This window comes from Sciurus vulgaris (assembly GCF_902686455.1).
Source record: "Sciurus vulgaris genome assembly, chromosome: 3".
Taxonomy (NCBI): Eukaryota; Metazoa; Chordata; class Mammalia; order Rodentia; family Sciuridae; genus Sciurus; species Sciurus vulgaris.
The window spans coordinates 23,366,620-23,387,150 of NC_136463.1; the positions used below are offsets into that span (position 1 = coordinate 23,366,620).

The 20,531-nt window shown below is 39.6% G+C and overlaps 1 protein-coding gene across 1 annotated transcript; it reads right to left on the reverse strand.

Moving 5' to 3' along the window:
• Positions 1-10,348: 10,348 nt before the first annotated feature.
• On the reverse strand, positions 10,349-19,485 carry LOC306657172 (cell division control protein 6 homolog). Its single transcript, XM_079132910.1, is given in 12 exon segments — positions 10,349-10,840; positions 11,143-11,283; positions 11,639-11,841; positions 13,836-13,900; positions 15,056-15,156; positions 15,856-15,995; positions 17,021-17,121; positions 17,123-17,125; positions 17,449-17,624; positions 17,867-18,066; positions 18,191-18,472; positions 19,295-19,485. Coding segments are annotated over 12 exon segments (1,680 nt in total). The 5' UTR covers positions 19,473-19,485; the 3' UTR covers positions 10,349-10,750.
• Positions 19,486-20,531: the final 1,046 nt, after the last annotated feature.

A 20,531-nucleotide genomic window follows, 5' to 3' on the forward strand; every position in this document is an offset into this window, starting at 1 on the left:
CAAAATAAAAAGGCTCTTTAAGGGGCTGGGGTTGTGGCTCAGTGGTAGAGAGCTTGCCTAGCACATGTGAAACACTGGGTTCGAGCCTCAGCACCATGTGAAAATTAGTACATAAGATAAAGGTATTATGTCCATCTACAACTAAAAAATATTTTTAAAAAAATTTTTAAAAAGACCCTTTAAGCTAATTTTTAAAATCTGGGGACTAAGCTGTCTTCTTGTTTTGCTTTGTTTGTTTTAAAGAAAATGAAGATGAGGAGAAGATTTTGACCTGAGAAAACACAGAAATTCTATATTCTATGCAAATATGGAAAAACTTTCTTTACTACTTCTCTCACCTCTGTTTGTTTTGCTGGGATATATTCTCTGAAAATGTTTATATTCTTCTGGAGCAGGAAAATCTTCTACTGGGTGGAAGGAATACTTTGACTCAAAATCATCTGTGAAAAGAACAGAGTATTAACTCATATTGAACTTCTCTGTGCTCCCATAGGCCTCTGACTTATGACCCTCCCTTTACTAATCTTTAATGCACTCTGATGTATGGAGGGCCTGCCTTGCCCAGTTAACCAAGATTCTTGAACACAGCAACAGCAGCACCAAGGTACTTCCCATGCACAGAGCTGTTTATCTAAGGAGTAAGTCTTAGAGCTGATTCTTCAAACTTTCTATCAAAAAATCAGGCACATAACAGGAAAATGCTTCCAGTTGTTTGCATGGAAGCACAAAGAAACAGAGTTTCAAGCTTCAATAACATGAGCATTTTAGACTGTCACCATGGAAAACAACTGAACTGAATTTACAAATTGTAGAATTAATCTTAAATGGGAATATTTTCCTCCAACTAGTGAGAGATTTGACCACACAGTTCTCTTTCAGCCTACATTACTCTCATTTAGCTCTACAACACCATCTCCTGGTCCCCACTACCACTTCTATGGCCCCTCCACAAGGGAACTCAATTTCCTATAGGTGCAGCTTTATCACATTCCAAAGACTTCTTCGGTATGGATGTTATGTTCAAAGCAAACTCCTGGTGCATTTAATAGAAACAGACTGAAATGGTGAGGGATGTAGATGGGAGAGAGAAAACCACCACTAAGGAATCTAGAGTGTTAGGGATACAACAGAATTTATTAAACTCTAGTCCGGGGGTCCTCAACAGAGGACCAATAATATTCTCTGGAACCTTTATTTATGGCTCCATTCCACAACTGGAATCTCTTAGGTGGGGGTCCCAACATTTATAAACTTGGAAAAGTTAATCTGGTTGACTTTCTGATCTAGTGAACCTCCTTGTTTTACAGATGATAGAAAGGAGGCCCAGAGAAGGGAAGTGACTACTTCGAAATAACATAGCTAGTCAGTCGTCTCTGGGCATAAAAATAAAATAAAGGTATTGTATTCACCTGTAACTAAAAAAATATTAAAAAAAAAGTGTGGTGTTCTTTTGGTTGTCCCCCCCCCCCCCCAAGTACTGGGGAAAAAAACAGGGCCTCGGCATACTTGTTCAATTTTTTGCAATACTAGGGATTAAACCCGGGGCTGTGCACACACTAAGAAGCACCACCACTGAGATACCCCAAACCTCACTTGTTTAGTTTTTACAACTGCAAAGAGCTCTTAGGATACATATTTCTGTCCGAATAATCCCAAAGAAGAATAGTCTCTGCCATAAAAACTAACCATAAACAATGATCCTTGGGGGACTTGGTCATACTTTAAGGGTTAGCATGACATCTGCTGATTATACTTCTATCTATTTCCAAAGCAACCATGCCTATAATTCACATAAAGAAAGGATGACAATGGGTGGAGCTCGAAGTCCTGAGGATAAAAGTCAGAAAGGAACTGCTGCAAATAAAGAATACCTTGTGGCCATTTCCATTCCACACTGGCCATCTGGCAGCCAAGGCACTGAGTCAGCGAAGTAACCATAGGAACTCTGAGACAAAATAGCTAAATACTCCACCCAAGAAAAGACCGAACAGTGGTGATAGAATCTCTGTGGCCATTCCTCAGAGGTGGTGGAGGAGGAGGGGGTGGCCCAGCTGGAGTCCTTGAGGGTGGAGGTGGGGGCTTTCCTCTGTTCAGGGGTTCTGACCCATGCATTCGATATGGTGGTGGGGGGTGGAGGAGCATCCCTGGCACCATTTCGGATCATGGGGGGGTGGAGGTGGAGGAGCTGCAATTAAAATCCAAAGTAGTTAGGTTTGGGGTGTTGAGCTGGCAAGGGGAACAGGGGTTTGAGAGATAAGACTGAAAAGTGTCTTGGTGGCTTCCCGAATAACCAGGCTCTGTGAGCCTCTAGGAGCATGTTAAATATCATGTTCACCTTCCCCCTCATACTTATTTCTTGAACAACACTGCCATTTTTCCAGATATCAAGTTTCAGACCTTTTTAGATTCCCCCAAGTCAGTCAAGATCCTATCTATTCTTGATATCTTTCCCTCAGCTTTTCTATCCCTTCCTCCACAATTCTAATTCAGATCGTCTCATATTTAGCCTGTTCTGCAAAAGCCTTCCAAGTATACCTCCAAGTATTCTCCTTGCATCCAATTTCTTACTCCTCAATTTAACTCCTAAAATACTTGCTTAAATCTCTTCAAGGCTTTTGCATCTCATACAAAGTCTCAAATCCTTTGCTTAAATAGTAAACTATGTCAGTCAGCCTGATCTCCTCTTTTCTTCCTTCCCTCCCTCTATCCCTCTTTCCTTCCTTCCTCTTTTCTTTAGGTACTAGGAACTGAACCCAGGGGAGCTTTACTACTAGCCACATCCCCAGTCCTTTATTTTTTTATTTTGAATCAGGGTCTCACAAAGTTGCTTAGGGTCTTGCCAAATTGCTGAGGGGGCCTTGAACTTGGAATTCTCCTGCCTCAGCCTCCCAAGTCTCCAGGATTATAGGAGTGCACCACCATGCCCAGATCTTCTTTCTTAATTTCTACACTGGGTTAGGTGCCCCTCTTTTGCACTACACAGTGTATTCACACCACTCTACTGTACTGTATCATATTCACTATATGGGCTTCTTTCTCTGTATACTGTGTACTCCCTAATGTCTGAACAGGTTCCTTGACCTGTCCAAATGTTCAGCACATGGGAGGTACTTAATATCTGCTGAATAAACCAAATTACTATTAAAGGGAGAATCTTGTGACTCTCCCTGCAATACTCTGAATCTGTCTTCCCTTAATACTAAGTCTTATCTATCTTTCAAGGTTTAATTCAAGTCCCATCTTCTCAAGGCTTTCCTAAAGCAATCTACTCTATTTTGAGCTTCTCCATTTTTGGTCTCTCAAGGCATATATTCCAGAACTGTACAGTAACAGACTAAAATTGAGTGACTTTCAGAATATATATATATAGTAGATTCACCTTGGGAAGTTACATATATCTAGTGTTAAGTCTCATTGCTCAAAATATTTGGGAACACCTCTTCTGGAATTGCCTCCAAAGCCAGTTTATCACAGCCATTAATACTATCATGGGGAGTCCACATTTCACTTCTGAGGATATCACACCACCATCAACAACAACAAAAACATTTGTCTGGATATAGTGGTGTGTGTCCTTAATCCCAAACAACTCAGGGGGTCTGATGCAGAGGTTCCCAAATTCAGGCCAGCCTGGGCAACTTAGCAAGACCCTGTCTCAAAATAAAAATAAATTGGGGACACATACATTTTAATCAGTCACTACATTTCTGAGGGTCAATTCCACAGAAACTAAAAGTGTCAATATGACTTTTAAAAAAAAGGCTGGGGGGGGGGGTGGGTTGTGGTGGAATGACCCTTGGTTCAATCCTTAGTACCACAAAAAGAAAGAAAAAAAGTGTGTAGCTAGCTCTGACTCTGCTTCTTGGTCATTTACAAAAATCAAATTCATCCTTAAAAACCAAAATTTGCCAAAAGAAGCTGATATCAAAAGTATGCCTAAAGGCTGGGTTGTAGCTCAATGGTACAGCAGTTGCCTAGCACATGTGGGGGCACTGGCTTGGATACTCAGTACCACATAAAAAATAAGTGAATAAAATAAAGGTATTGTATCCATTTACAACTAAAAAAATTAAATAAATTTAAAAATACCTTTAAAAAAAAATGTCCCAAAAAATGGCAATATTACTGGAATAGGTTCAACAGCATTTAGATTATATATAGGCTTTTCATTAATAAGAGCAGCCACCATTTACTGGGTATCCACAACATTCCAGGTGTTTGTTTCACTATGTATCAAATCTTTAAAAACTCAAACTCTTACAGCCTCTCCTACAAAGTGTTTAATATTATCCCCCCATTGCACAAATGAGGCAACTAGGACTTAATTATTTGTCTAAGGTTGCAGATCTAATAAAAATAGACTCAGCACACATTCACTCTTTATTGTCTTTTTTCTTTTTGTTGTGTGTGTGTGTGAGATAGAGAGACAGAGAGAGAGAGACACTGGGGATTGAGCCCAGGGTCTTGCGCATACTAGGCAAGCACTCTACCACTGAGCTACATCAACAGCCCCTGTATCTGCTCTTTGTAATACCTCACATTGCTCTACCTCAAGGATCTTTTCTTCCTAACTAGATTGCAACAGGTGATTTGGAAGTGTGTCTTAACACTGTTTTAGTTATAAAAGTGGATATTATCATTCCTCCTGAAACACTGTGAGAACTACTGTAGGGTGATCACAGTTAAGCGATCACAGTAATGGGATGATATATACAAACACACAAGCAGTCTAGCAGAGCAGACTCAATAAATGTTAGTTTTTGCTTCTCGTAAGACACACTCAAAATGTTAATTCTCTCTCATTCTTTTAAGATCTGTTTTACGATATGGACAGGGACCTCTGGATTCAATAAAGATAAATCTCCTTAACACCTAGCAGAACTCTAAATCTTGTTTTTTATCCCAAAGTTCTTTTTTATTCCCTAAACCCTAGATTTCTTAGGGTCCTTATAATTTTTATCTACTTGTAAGGTAGAGAGGGTTAGCTAGGTTCACAAGGCTACCAGCTAGACACTGGGCAGTTAACAGTGAGGAATGCCAACCAGGACTGGCCAAAATAGAGTAAGCCAGAGTGACTGGTTTGGCTCCTCCAGCTCCTTTCTCAGAGACGGTCATCCTAACCATGTCCCACTTTCTCCAATAAGTCTCTGAGCTCTTTGTCAGATCCAAAGAGACTGTTTCAAATGACAGAGCAGGAACACACAGACCCTAAAAAAATAATCAGTTTGCAAAAGCCCTTGAGTAGGAGATAGCCTTTTGGAATCTAAGATAACCTGAGTTTTGAGGAAAACATGATGGGATCAATTTCCTCTCTCTTTTAATTCCCTTAAAAAGGGACCATGTTTTACTCTGCAAAGGAATATTTAAGAAAATAAACAATGTGGACCAATAATGCCAAGTTTTTAGGTGGCTAAGCACTCTGAGAAGGTAAAAGATTCCATGCCCTTTCAAATATAAATAATTCATATAAAACAAAAGGATGTTATCATATAATGCCACAATATTATCTAACAGAGATAAATCCATGAACAACCTAGATGTCCTGTGCATAAAACCAATAATATTCATCAGCACATTACATTTTCACATATACTTTTGTTTCACTTATTATTTTTATTTTTTTATTTTAATTAATTAATTTATTTTTGCAATACTGGGGAATGAACACAGGGATGCTATGATACTCAGCTCTTTTTACTTTTTCTTTCAAGAAACAGGGTCTTATTAGGCTACTGAAAATAGCCTGGAACTTGCAATCCTCCTGCCTCAACCTCCCAAGTTACTGGAATATAGGCAGGCTTGTGCCACGGTACCTGGTTCACATATACTTTTAGTTTATAGATTAAAAAAAAAAAAAAAACTTAGAAAATCAGAACAATCTGCCCATGTCATACAACAAATAGAGCCAATACTCAAAATACCTCAGACAAAAATATCTCAGTTTTTTCCCAATGTATAACTCTTAAGAATTGCTGTTCTGGTTACTGATATAAGACATAAGCCTCAACATTGGTGATGGCTGACAGGACAGAAGAACAAAGCTCATAATTTCAACATTTTCCAAAGAAAGCACAGACCTAGAACTGAGAAGTGAGAAGCAAGAAATCTACAAACTTTTAAACTACTCAAACCATTCACATAATGTATTTTTCTCTGCTTCTATTCTTGGAGGGGTTAGAAAGAAAAACGGGCTTTTCCCAGATGAAGGGTCTTTTAAAAAATTGTTAAAATTTAAAAAAGTTTTAGGCCAGGTATGGTGGCACAAACCTGTACTCTCAAGAACTCAGGAGGTTATGGTAGAAGGATTGCAAGTTCTTGGCCAGTCTTGAGAACTTAGCAAGACCCCTCTTAAAATTAAAAAAGGGCTAGCGATGTAGCTCAGTAGTAGAGTACCCCTGGGTTCAACCCCCAGTGTATCTCTCTCTCTCTCTCTCTCTCTCACACACACACACACACACACACACACACACACACACACACACACACAAACACAAATTAATTAGTGAAACCTGAACTTCGTAGACTCAAGGGCCACCTTAGGACTACATCCTTATGGCAAAAGTTAAGGAAACATGGGGAAAAGAACATACAGGCTACTGTTTGCCCTTTGTTAGATTGCCAACTCCTAAAGTACAAACCCGTATGTACCTAACCAAGCAGCAGCACAGGTTTATGGGATTTTTTTTTTTTTTTTTTTTTTTTTTTGGTACCAGGGATTGAACCCAGGGGCATTTAACCACATCCCCAGCCCTATCTGTGTTTTATTTGGAGACAGGGTCTTGCTAAGTTGCTTAAGGCCTAAGTTGCTGAGACTGTTTTTGAACTTGTGATCCTCCTGTCTCAGTCTCCCAAGTAGCTAGGATTACATGCCTGTAGCTGCGCCACCATGCCTGGCTTAATAGGCTTTTAATAGGCATACTTCTTGAAGACAAGACTTTAGTTGAAACAGGATTTTACTATGCTGCCCAGGCTGGTCTCAAACTCCTGGGTTCAAGAGATCCTTCTGTCTCAGTTTCCAAAGTAGTTCAGACTCTAGACATATGAAACCATGCCCAATGACAATATCTTTATCAATGTTCTATACATATAAAGACTAGTATATATACATATACAGCTTAACAGCCACTTGTGGAAGGGATGATTCAAAGTCCAATAATGCAAGGATACAGAAGCCAAAATTTCTGGGTCCAGCAGGCCCCAGAGAACTGTCATGGTCACCCTTACTCTCAAATTTTGATCATATTATTTTGTAAAGGTATCTCATAATCATTCTACTCTTTCTAGGTTTCTTTAATTCCCTCCTCCCCCAGCTTAGGCTCCAATGTCTGTTATTAGAATTAGTCCCTTGTATACACCTTTATACTACCACACTCCACTCTCCCTTATAGTCATACATGCCCCCAAAATGCCAACACTGGTTAAATACAATTCTGCCCTTATTCTGTACCTGCAAATGCACAGCTGAACACGCACTATGCTGGTTACTCTTATTTTAAATATATGATCCCTAACCTGAAGTGGGCCTTTCATGTGTTTGGCTGCCCAAGAACATTTCTTTGGTCTATTCAACTGCCATGCTCCATGACTTCTCTATCATCAAACTGTCTTCTCCTTCCCTTCCATCACTCACAGCTAATGTTCTTCATTGTGAAAACAAGCAAATTAGAAGAAACTTCACAAGTTCTACCACTACACTTGTTTCTGTGCCCGTATCTTCTGCCTCTCCTCCTGTTTCTATGGAAGATCTACAGTTCTATCTAAGACTGACCCCTTACTTACATATCAGAGCCCATCTCCTCTTGCCTCCTCAAAGACTACTCAGGCAAACTGATCCCACTCTACTAGTTTCATGCTCTGCATTCATCAGCATATAGAGATTCCCACAGTTGGATGGAAGAAAAAACAAAAAAACAACAAAAACCCGCCCAACCCTCAACCCCACATCTTCCTCCAACAACTATTTCATTTATTGTATGCATGCAAGCATGAACACACACCAGTCTTTATAGCAAAATCTCCTTAAGGAGTTTCTATATCATTATCTCCAATTTCTCTCCTCCTATTCCTGTATCCTTTCCTTCCCTTTCCCTTTTTCCCTCTTTCTTCTCTTGTCTCACTAGTTGCTCAGGCTAGCCTCAAACTCCCGGTCTCAAGTGATGTCCTTGCCTCAGCCTCCCAGTGGCTGTGATCCTTTCCTGCATCCACTCAAGTGAGCTTTTCACTCTCCACTATTTCACTAAAACTACTTAAAAGGGTCTCCTGATGCTAAGACCAATGTCAGTTCTTAGCCTCCAACTTTCTAGACCCTTCTGCAGCACTGAACATAGGTGTTCACTTTACCTTGAGGTTTTTCCATCACTCTTGGTTTTCTTTTTCCTTCTTCATTCAAAGCAAACCTTCTGCTGTGTTTGCTTCATCCCTAACATAGGAAGCCCCAACTCCAGACCTCTTTCAATCTATACTACCTCCTTAGGTAATCTCATCAAGCATGTGGTTTTTGATGACATTCAGATTAACCTCTCTAGCTCACCCTCTCCCCTAAACTTTAGAGTCTGGCAGCCAATCACCAATTCACTATCTCTTTTGGATGTCTAATAGGCATCTCAAACTTATTTAATGTCAAAAACCAAACAGCAGTCTTCCCCCAATCTGCTGTCGTCTTACCCACCTGCCCAATTTACTCCAACAGCCTCCTGAATGGTCTTTTTGCCACTTCTATCCTCCTGAAGTCTGTTCTCAACACAGAAGCTAGTGGTCTCATTTGATGGTAAATCAAATCATACTACTTCTCTGTTCAAAACCCTGCAGTAGCTCCCCATCAGAGTTCAGCCCAAACTCTTCATGAAGTCCTATAATGTTCTCTCAGGGAAATCTAGCTTTCTTATCTTCACTCTTGCCACTCTTCCTATTACACCTTCTCACTCAGTCAAAAGGACAGGATACCCTCCCTACTGCCCCCAAAAATGAATAAAGAATTACTCTTTAAAAAAAAAAAAAGAATAGTCATGCAAGTTGTCCCCACTGCATGCAATGGCTATACTCTCAGATAACTACTAAGCTTACCCATTGCTTATTTCAGGTCTTTGCCAAATTGTCACTGTTTAAAAAATAAAAAAGGGATGGGATGTGGCTCAGAGGTAAAGCACCCCTGAATTCAATCCCCAGTACCAAAAAAACACACACACACCAAAAAAAACAAGCAACAAAGAAAAGCCAGGTACAGTGGCACACACCTGTATTCCCAGCAACTTAGGAGGCTGAGGCAGGAGGATCACAAATTTGAGACCAGCTTCAGCAACTTAGCGAGACTCTATCTCAAAATGAAAAATAAAAAAGGTTGGAGACGTGGCTCAGTGGTAAAGCACTCTGGTTCAATCCCCAGTACCAAAAACTAAAAGTAAAAAATTGTCACTCAATCAGTAAGGCTTGTCCTGACTCTACACCTACCCCTCTACTTCAAAATATCACCCGATTCCCATCTTAGAATATCTTCTTCTCTGCTTTGTGTTTCTCAAAAGCAGACACTACTACATATTTATATATTTTACTAGTTTTGCCAGAACCAAAAATTTTTTATCTTTTCTATTTACTCATGTTTCCTAACAATGAGCCTGACATACAAAAATGTCCTCAAAGCTGGGCACAGTGCCCCACACCTATAATCCCAGTCACTCAGGAGGCTAAGGCAGGAGAATCACAAGTTCAAAGCCAGTCTCAGCAACTTAGTGAGGCCCTAAGAAACTTTCCAAGATCCTGTCTCAAAAAACAAACCAAAAAACAAAAAACGGGATGGGGTTGTGGCTCAGCGGTTGAGCACCCCTGGGTTCAATCCCAGGTATAAAAATGGCTCTCAATAAACAAGTGTATGAATTATTCTTTCTTCAATCACTGAAGAGACACTCTGGGAAATAAAGGTGAAAAGATAAACTCATGAAAGGAAATAGAGGGGTTTCCAACACTTACCTGCTCCCCTACTGGGAGGGTCGCGGGCTGGGGGAGGAGGCCTATTACTCAATAAAGAAGGAGAGGCTGAGGTGGGTGGAGGAGGTGCTAGGCCTCTGACAGGCCCTGGTGTCTCCTATGTAAAGAATTGTGTCTCTGTGGCAGCTCAGGGGCTGATTCATTAATTGCTTTCTGAAAGCCTGGGCTCTCTTTAAAATATGAATGCTTAAAAAGACAAATACAACTTGAAAATAAATAAATAATTCACAATCTGTAGAGTTACATTCTTCTAACCACCCCCACAAGGTTAGGAGTATCCAAAAAATCCAAGTCTTTAAAATGTCACAATGTGGTAATTCAGCACCATGAACATAGTATATTCTCCAAAAAAAAAAATGTTCTTCAAATCTCCATGTGGGCTTTTTTTTTTTTTCATTCTTCTTATCCTAACCTCTGAGTTCTTAAGAAAATATACTAACATTTGAGGAAACTTAGAGGTAAATAGTTACACATTCCACAACACAATTCTGTACACTTGCAAGCATACTGGTTAGAGACACCCGTGTGGGAGAGGCAGTGAGTATAATTTAAAAATGTCTACTCATTCATTTAATTTATGTGTAAAAATAAGGCCCACAGATATTATTCTGTGCTAATATTCATGAATCTATAGGTTAAAATTCATTGCTTTCAAGTAAAAAAAGGTCATATTTGTTTTCAGACCTGAGTGTATAAAGTACTAAAATGAAGACTCCATAGCTCTCTAAATGCCAGCTGAATACTTTCAGGTGGGGTGTAAGAGAAGAACTTAAGGTAATCCAGTAGCTAAGATATTTCCAATTAAAGCTCTGTCTTTCAGAGCATGCTCTATTTCCTTTTCATCAATCTTCAAAGACACCTGAAAAGAGAAAAGGATTTTTCATGGTGAAGAACTCATAAAAGCAAAGTTGCTACCACACTAATTTCTACCATATTAAACTTTTCTCCCTAGAGGCAAGCAAGTTAAACACTGCTTTTTACAATGGCCTGGAAAAAATAATCTCATTCACATCACACTTCTATTCTCAAACGCCTTAAACCCTAACATAAAAAAAAATTGCTTATCTAATTGTGGTTATTTTGAATCTTTACGTGGCAAAGGACAAACTCTCCAAAACAGGACAATTAAAAGCACTGTCACAAAGAAGCAGTTGGTCCTACCTTTGTAAAGCGGGTTTCCTTGTTTTTCTTTAATCCTAAAATGCCCCTGGATTCTAAGAGCCCTGAGAGGGACAAACACTCTGACTGGTCCACAGCTGCCACCTGCTGTTTACGACAGACGTTACTGTAGGCTTCATATAACTGGGAGGAAAAGAGGAAGAACTGTTGCTTAAAAGTTACCATCCTTGAACAAGCATGCAGAAGATTAATTCCCAAAAACCTATACTGTAATGTAGGAAAGGGACTTTAAATAACTTCACAGAAAGATGCAGAAATGTCAGGGAGGATAGGGTGGTGATTAATGGTTAATGCTTAAGCACATCCCCAGGGAAATTGAGTCAGCTGCCTTTTATACAGTACTAATATTAATTCTTACTGTTAAAATACATTTAAATTCATATCAGTTGGAGCATGATAGGCCTTTTGGAAAATACCTGTGCTGCAAAGCAGATTCTCATCTCTACCTCAGCTTCATCTGCTGAGATTTCCAACTTACCTTTCCCAGAGTGACCTCTTTGATTTTCAACCGCTTGGTCAAAAGCAGCAAAGAGCAGACCAAGATCTTCTGCTGGAGAGGGAAGGAATCTTTGGTTCCTTCTTGGCCCAAAGTCATCCTGTTACCATCAACTTCTGAAATGACTTGGGATATGTGAGTAAGACCAACACGCTTGGGAACCAGAGACTGAGAGGATGATTTACCTATAAAGTAAATAAGTTGAGCTTCATTACATTTTTCAAATATTATGTGTATGTATGTTGTGACAGATAATACTGAGCTTTAGCTAAACAAAATCCAAGTCAGTCACAAGATGGCAAAGCAGAGGTTCCAATTCTAACTAGGAGCCAAAGGATAAAAGTCAATGCTATCTTCAGAAAGATGCCAAAGAAATGTGGGAAGACTTGGGAAGTAGGGTTATTTGAGTGAGATATTTGGTCTTGTAGAGTGTAATTCAAGTTGGAGAGACAAAATCTATCTCATTGAAAGAGTAAGGACTGGACAGAGAGCTATGGTTTTCTGCCTTGAAAGTTCTTAATGCCTCAGAGGTAAAGAAGAATAGAACCTCAAAGCAAAAATGATGACTATGCCCAGTAATTAAGAACATAAAAAAAAAAAGAAAATAGTGGCAAAAAGTACCTAATATTTTGAACCAAATGAGTAGATAAAGTGTGGACAATAAAGTCATCCCATATCAGTCCTTCAGATGGCCTCCTCAAATGACCTTTGAGGTTTGGTTCACTTGCCCAAGTTGATCTGCAGGAGAGTAACACTTGAGAAAATGTCATTGGATATCCTAGCAGATAGCAGCACCCTCTCAAAAGTCAGAGGTTGGGAAACTGCCAACAAGCTGCATAGGACTATGGGCTCATTGTTTGTAGATGCATGACTTGTAAGAGAGAGGAGGGATTTGCTCTGTAACAATCTTTGCCGGAAGTTACTTCCTGAGACCATTTGCAGTTGCCCCACACAATTTGCTTCTATTTCATTACTACAAACGGGATGCTGCAGAGGACTAATGGAGAAACCAGAGCTCACAGATCAAGTAACAGAATCTTAAAATTGGAAGAAATTCAGATGTCTATTCTTACCCTTTACCCAATGACTGAGTCTGCTCTAAAACAATCCCAACATGTGGTCACTTATCCAGCTTTTGTTTGAATATCTTCATTGCTGCAGAACTCACTATATTTCAAAGAAGTTAATGTATTTGAAAGTTCCCTCTTATATTTAGTTGAAGTCAATGTTCACATAGCTTTTGAGAACCATTAAGTCAATCCCACACACATCAAAAGACAAAAGATAGGAAAAGATAGGAATTAGGTTAGTCTAATCATTTATGCCAGGAATTTACAGGTTCTTTTAACAATGTGTGCCAGTGGTACCCACTGACAAGCCTAAATGTTACTGGTAGGGGAAAAGGGTGGTGGAGGGAGGAGGTTAAGAAAATCAGGAAACCAGTATTTAAGTTTATATACACTTTGGCATATATTGCCTACCCTCAGTCTAAACACAAATTTGTCTACTTCTAAAATATTTTAAGTTATTTTCTTTTCGAAGTTAGTGATAGCAACAACTTTAATAGTAACTTTAAGCAGAAACGTAGGAAGAAACAACCAAGTCAAACTGTCCTGTTTCTAAAAATTAACATTGAATATTAAACACCGACAAGATATGTAGTTCATGGTCATTTACATCTGCCACAGCTAAAACAAGGCTGAGAGAAATGAAAGTTAATTTTGCCATTTGTGATAGCCTTCTGTTTACTGTAGCAATATGATCTTTGTATCTCCACCCTCCTAGACTTGTTTAAAGGCTTAAGATATCCCAAAATGAACTCATAATTTTTTTACCCGACTCCCTTATTTACCAGACTTTGTTTTCACCTCCTTGCACTCAACATAAGCACCCAGAAAGAAGCTGATCCAACCTTACTGTTGACAGTTTTCATTCCTAGATCTTGGAAAAAAACCTGACTCTATCCTAGCCATTTATGTAACCCTGGGGAGCTCATTTCCAGTAATTCATGGACTATGGTATTGGCAGGCAAGATTAAAATAAAATAAATGAAACTAAACATGCACACACAAATGGGTGAGTGTGGATTTAACTACATTCATTTCATCTTTCTACCTCTTTCCTCAGAAAAGTTAAGCTTCCAATTATAAAGGAAGACAAAAGGAGATAAACTACTTACATTCAGACAGTGGTTTGAGAATAGTCTGGCTTTTGACATCCGATTCTACAATTTCAATAGCTCTCCTACAAAAAAAAATTTCTAAAATTAATTTAATCAGAGCCAAAGCAAATACCACACCAAACCACCAAGCTCAAAAGCAGGCACATTAACTAAAAACATGTTTTAAAAATTTAAAGCCCCCAAACAAAACTGGGTTATGTCTCAGCTAAAGGGGATTTAATTGTCTTGAAATAATTCATGGACCAGGGATTTGAGAAACTTTAACACTACATGGTTCTTCTTTTAGATGCCAAGTAGGTCATCATACATTGAGCCAATAACATTTTGGAGGAGGAAAAATGTCATGGGTAGGAGAGAGGATATTAGTGTGGGTGACTGACTAAAGAAAACTAGCACCATCCATACACAGCAGACCTAAGAGGGGAGTCATGAGTTATATATACATAAGATATGTGAAGGCTAAACCATGCCGGCCTACAGGAATGTTGCTTGTAGCTACAGTCTTTACTCAAGTAGTTTGCTGACTAGGGGAAACTTTTAAATTTAGGATCAGGCAATCTAGCAACAGGAAGAGCTTACTCCCCACTGCTCTCTCCAAAGTGCTTTGCCCACAGGAAGCCATAAGCTAGACCTGGATCTTCTGCAAGGCAGTAGGGGGAGGTTGGACCAGAGGGCCAGCACAGCAAGTATCATTTTAATGGACCCAGTGTCCCTACTGGGAGGGAAAAAATTTCATCAGTCAGCACAGAGGCTTTCCCCAGCAGGAGGGGCAGGGGGATGGGAAAGGAAAGGTCTGGAATATTGTGGGGGGACTACCAACTGGAGGGAAGAAGGGGTGCCTACAAAAGGAAAGAAGGGGAAGAAAGTCTAAAGGCAAAGATGGTTCAGGTCCATAAATAAACCTGCTTGAGACCAGCTAATGGAAAAGTAAACTGGAGTCTTTTTTAATACAAATGTAATTAACCAATCTATAATCACCACAGGGAGTGCCAGCAACATCTCATTTGTTTCTCCCTCTGTAGGTAATGGACTGATAATGTTTCAGACATTAACACGGTGGAAATCCAGAGCTCCCCACTGAGAAACAAGTCCTCTTTTCTGAGCGTAAAAGTAGCAGAATTGAGCCTCTTAAGTCACATTCACTTGAGTTACATGAGACAATTAACAGCCATTTCTAGGTTTTTTAAATAAAAGTAGCCTACAGTGCCATAACTCACCTGCAAACATCTAGCGCTTTGCGAACATCTCCTGAAACAGCAGAGACTTTGCGGGCACAGAACTGAATTGCAGCATTGTCCAGAACCTGATCTCCAGACACCTTCAGACAAGACACAGACAATTTAAATCTTCTCTGCAATTTGGGTTCTAGATGTAAATATTTTCACAATTAAGTCTAAACCTGGCTGGTCACTCATTAGGAGATAGATACCTTTTCTGTTTGTAAATAAATGAAGATATTTCAGTTTTCACACATTCAAGAATTTTTATAGGAATATGGATTAAAAAAAAAAAAAAAAAAAAAACCCACAAAACTATTTAGTCACTTTCAAAAGAAAGTTTGTTCATAGGTCCTATTTTATAAAGACCATTAAAGCATTTGAGAAGCTGGTCATGGTGATGCACACCTGTAATCCCAGTGGCTAGGGAGGCTGAGGCAGGAAGATCTCAAGTTCAAAGCCAGCCTCAGCAACTTAGCGAGACCCTGTCTCTAAATAAAAAATGAAAAGGGCTGGGGATATGGCTCAGTGGTTAAATATCCCAGGGTTCAATCCCCAGTTCCAAAAAAGAAAAAGAAGCATTTGAGTGATTCATTCAACTTTTCTAATTTCAACACTGAGGAGTCCAATAAATAGAGCCATGTGTGAAAATTCACATTAAAATGTTCCCACTATGGGTCCACAGGAATGCCCCATACCATTAGTAAAGCAATCAAAGCAAAATATTTTAGAACGATAGTTAGGTTTCCTTAACTAAGTTCATCCAAGGAACAAAATTTGGCATAACAGTTGGCACTCACTTGATTAAGTCGATCTTGCAAGATAGCAGCTATCTGATTTCTGGTATAAGGTGAGAAGTGCAATAGCTGTGGCTTACATTTTTCTTTAGCTTCCAGCCTTGGCAGGATTCTGTCTGTGAGATCCAGGGTATTAGCAATACCTGAGGAGGAAGCAAAAATCATCACAAGTCAAATCATCCTAAAAGGAAAACTAAACCCTCTGAAAGATAAACACTTCCAGTTATAAACCAGCATCCAATTGTTGCTTTCGACCTGCCGTCCTCCCCACTCCAATATGTAAAATGTACCTATTAGATAAGATGTATATAGTCATTACAGAATGGCATTTTCAAAGTAGGTTTAGATTATTCGTTGATAAGCAGTACCAAATATTTTAAAAAATCTATTGTTTCATGTCTTATTTAGCGGGGGAGGTGGTACTGGGGATTGAACCCAGGGTCTTGTGCATGCTAAGCACACACTCTACCTTTGAGCTACACCCCCATCCCCTAGGTCATTTTGACAGAAGGGTATAACATAATAAGGCCCATTAATAACATAAAGAAGCCTGAAATGCTTCTTCAATGATCTTTATAAAATAGGGCTATAATAATAATATAATATGTTATTATATAACATAGGAATGGAAAGGGTATTGCTGTTACCCAAGCTGTCTCTGAACTTTTGATCCTCCTGCCTCACCCTCCTGAGTACCTAAGACAACAGAGGCCACCATAGCACCAGCTCCTAAGTCACTTAAAATTAATTTTCCTTAGATTAAAATTACTAGCATCTTATAGTAATTTGCTTATTTTGGCATGAAGGCAGGAAGCTGGGTTAAGATAAAATAACAGATAATAAATAAACTGAACAGATTTATTTATTTTGCAATACTAGGGATTGAACCCACGGCCTCGCACCTGCTAGGCAAGTACTCTACCACTACGCTACATGCCTATCCAAACTGATTGAAGCTAAGATAGGAGGATCACAAGTTTGAGGCCAGTCTCAGCAATTTAGCAGGTCCTAAGAAACTTAGTGAGAACTGCCTCAAAATGAAAAAATTATAAGGGTTAGGGATGTAGTTTATTAGTAAAGCACCCCTGGGTTCAATTCCAATTATTGGAAACAAACAAAAGCCAAAACCTTCAGAACTACCAAGTAACATTAAAAACTAAGCACTAACCAATCAGCACCAATCGAGAATTGCTCAGCCATGGCCATTCAAATAGTGTGTATAATACGTCCTGCCCTTTGCTGTCCAGTTGATCCATCTCATCCAACAAACACACTATATACAAAGAGAAACAATTAGCATCCATAGTCACCTTCTTAAGCCTTCAATCTGGACTAATTTTATGTCATATTTCTAAAGCAGAGACCAGTTTGAAGACTGTAATTTATTCAAATCTCTAGTCACTTTTATAATGATACCCCCAACATTTCACAGCAATTAGTTTAAAAACATTTTTTCCAATTTAAAATTAGAAAGTATACTTTTCTTCAAGTTTATGTAACTACCTCTTCTTATAGAGCAAAAATTGTGAACGTTCTTTCTGTAGGCAATAGACCTTATAGATTTTCACTGAGCAATATGCAGCAGAGAATACTTACATCATGGGGCCCTTCTCTGCAGTCATATGTTTTTCCAATTTCTTCATCATGTCCTTCCCAGCTGGCCGGGATACTTCTTCCTGACAAATCTCCTGAGCAATAGCTGGGAATACAGCCTGGGCATTCCTCAAGGACATGCAATTCAGCACGATAGTTTTAAAGTTTTTTACTTCCTTCTAGAAAAAAACAAACAAAAAACCATGGGAGTTATTTTGGCTTCAGGTAAACTTTGATGTAACTTGAGAGATAATAGTATATGAGAGGAAGTTCTACTTTCATTTGGAAAAATTTAGACAATGAAACAAAAGAAGTCTTATTTTGAGGAAACCTTCAATCTCTTAAATGTTTAGTCTTCCTCAACCCTTAATAACCAAGTATTGTTTTAGCAAAAACATCACAATTCAGATTCTCAATATACCTTGAGGTCTTGCAGAATTCGGCTTAAGCAGGCAGTTTTTCCAGTTCCAGGAGCACCAGAAAGGTAAAGACTTCCAGCTTTTTCCCCACAGATGTGTTCCCTTAGGAAATTCTTGATGACATCTATCTCCTTTTCTCTGGCAGGCAGTCGATCTGGGACAGCTGTATTCAGGACAAGCTTTGCTTGCTGGTAGCAAGTACCTGCACCAGACATAAAAGGACAACTAGACACAACAGAAGGTGACTGAAAAAACACTGGATTTCATTTGGAGTCATCAGCTTTGTTTACAACAGCTGGACTAACAGCTGGCATGTAAGAACGCACCTTCTTGCTTGAATAGTTTCAAATGTGCAGAATCTTTCTCCAATGGACATTTCTGTTCAGAATTTGTTATGATCTCCTGCTCTTTTTGAACTGAGGGAAGTATTTTGTTTTGACGAATTTTGGCTTGTTCTCTTTTGCTAGGAGACTTAACTGTCAGCTGATTGTCAAATACCAGTCTCCTTCCCTTAGGTGTATGTGAACGAGGGGGGCCATTCTCTTTCTTGCCTTGCTTTGGTGGAGAACAGGGAGATAAATGGGGAGTATTGCATAGGTTGTCATCACCTGAAACATTAAAATCAAAACATGGTCATTCATAGCAGTAGACAGTGAAAAGAGGAGAAATGTCTACTTGAGCACCACAAAATAAACATCCTTCTCACCTAGAAGCAAATACTGGCCACTAGATGGAGTCACTGAATTGTACTATTTCATAGAAATCAGGTTCTAATGAGGTAAAATTCTAAGATTGTTCTGAAAAAACAGGATTTCTCAACCTTGGCATCACTGACATCTTGGACCAAATAATTCTATGTTGTAAGGGGAACAATAGGTGCATTGTAGAATGTTTTGCAGCATCCCTGGTTTTTACTTATTATGCCAATAGCAGCACAGCTGTGATAACCAGAAATATCTCCAGATACAGCCAAATCACACCCCATTAAAAAGAAATGCTCTGGGGCTGAAGGTGCACTTGACTAGTATTTGAGAGGTTCTGGGTTCCAATCAATGTTCTAAAATAAGAAAAAGTTTGAAAATATTAAGAATGTCATCCATTTGTTTCTCTTGATTTCACAAACATGAAGGCAAATTTCATAACACCATATAATTGCAACATAATTGAAAACAATGACAGAAATAATGGATCTGGTCTTCAAGTATTAAGGACTTGAAGACCAGATCTATTAACTAGTTCAGCAAGTGATCTCAATAAGTGGCTTAACTCTGAAGTTTAGTAAGCACTTAGCAACCATTCTGAAAATAAATAAAATGAATAGAGTAGTCTCAACCGAATTTAGAGAAGTCTTTCAAAGGACAGGCATCACTGAGAAAAGAAAGGTTGAGAGCTACTAGTCAAAGAGCTGTCCTCATACAAGGAAAGCTTACCCAGACGTTTTCTAGGGCTGAGAGGCAGAATTTTTACACCAGGAGAAGAGGGTATAGCCTGGACATTTGCTGGTTCTAGTTTAGTGACACTAGAATTTTTAGTTTTGTTCAAAGTCCGAGATAGCTTCTTTTTGGGAAAACTGATTGTAGTCTGTGTCTGGGATCGGGTTTGAGGCATGATGGCAACACAGCAGGATACAAAGAACAGGGCAGCCTGTTAATAGGTAAAAGTGAAGGGGAAATAACTAACATGGAACTTATTTATACCTATGATCAACATTCACTTCAAAAGTAAATTGTTATTTTAGTATTTTAGCATTCAGTTCTGCTTCTCACCCAAATCTATGCAATAACAGCTAACAGTGTTGTCTACCTAGTATGCCTAAAAGGCTGTTATAAGCATTTTCTCATATTAACTCATTGAAGTTTTACAACTACCTTAGAGGTAGGTTCTATTATTATCCCTATATTACAAATGAGACAACTGAGAAGCACAGAGGCCCCAAATCACAGAAAAGGGATATAACTAACCCCAGGCATTCTGGCACCAGAGTCCACTTTCTTATTAACCTGAGCGACCCAGTAAGAATATTTTAATTGATTTCTACAGTACTTCTAATTTCCTCACTCCCCATCATCCCCACTTAGCTCATAACCGCCATATTGACAGTTTTGAAGCTCGGTCTTCCCTCTGCTCCTGCACTTTTTAGTCCCAACGCCACACAGCTCTCAACTCTGGAACATTTCCTTCGTACAGTTTTCAGTTCCTTACAGTATTTCGAGGGCTCACATCCCTCTTCCCAGAGACCCCGACCTGCTGCGATCTCAGCTCTCTTCCCGTCACTTTACCTGGGGCCTGACGGGAACCTGCAGCCCTCGCCCAACCCGCCGGCTCCCAGACCCCAGGCCTCACCGGGCAATCCTCTCCTTTCCAACCCTCAGGGCTGCGTCACCTCCGTGCAGGTTCCTTCTCGCGTCTCACACGGCCTCAGGGACTCTACACCACAAGCTCCACAAAAACAACACACCAGCAGTAGAAAAGTCAGCTCGCGCCAAATCTGCACAGCAGCAGCATTCCCAGCTCGCGCCAAAGTCCAGTCACGCTTCCGATTGGCTGACAGCGCCGCGCCAAGCGCCTTGGCCACCTCCCCTTCCTTCGTATCCAATCCTGCTGGAAAGCCTACAGCCAATAAGACAGCCCCAGGTCTCAGAGCCAACGCGAAGCCTCGCCCACAGC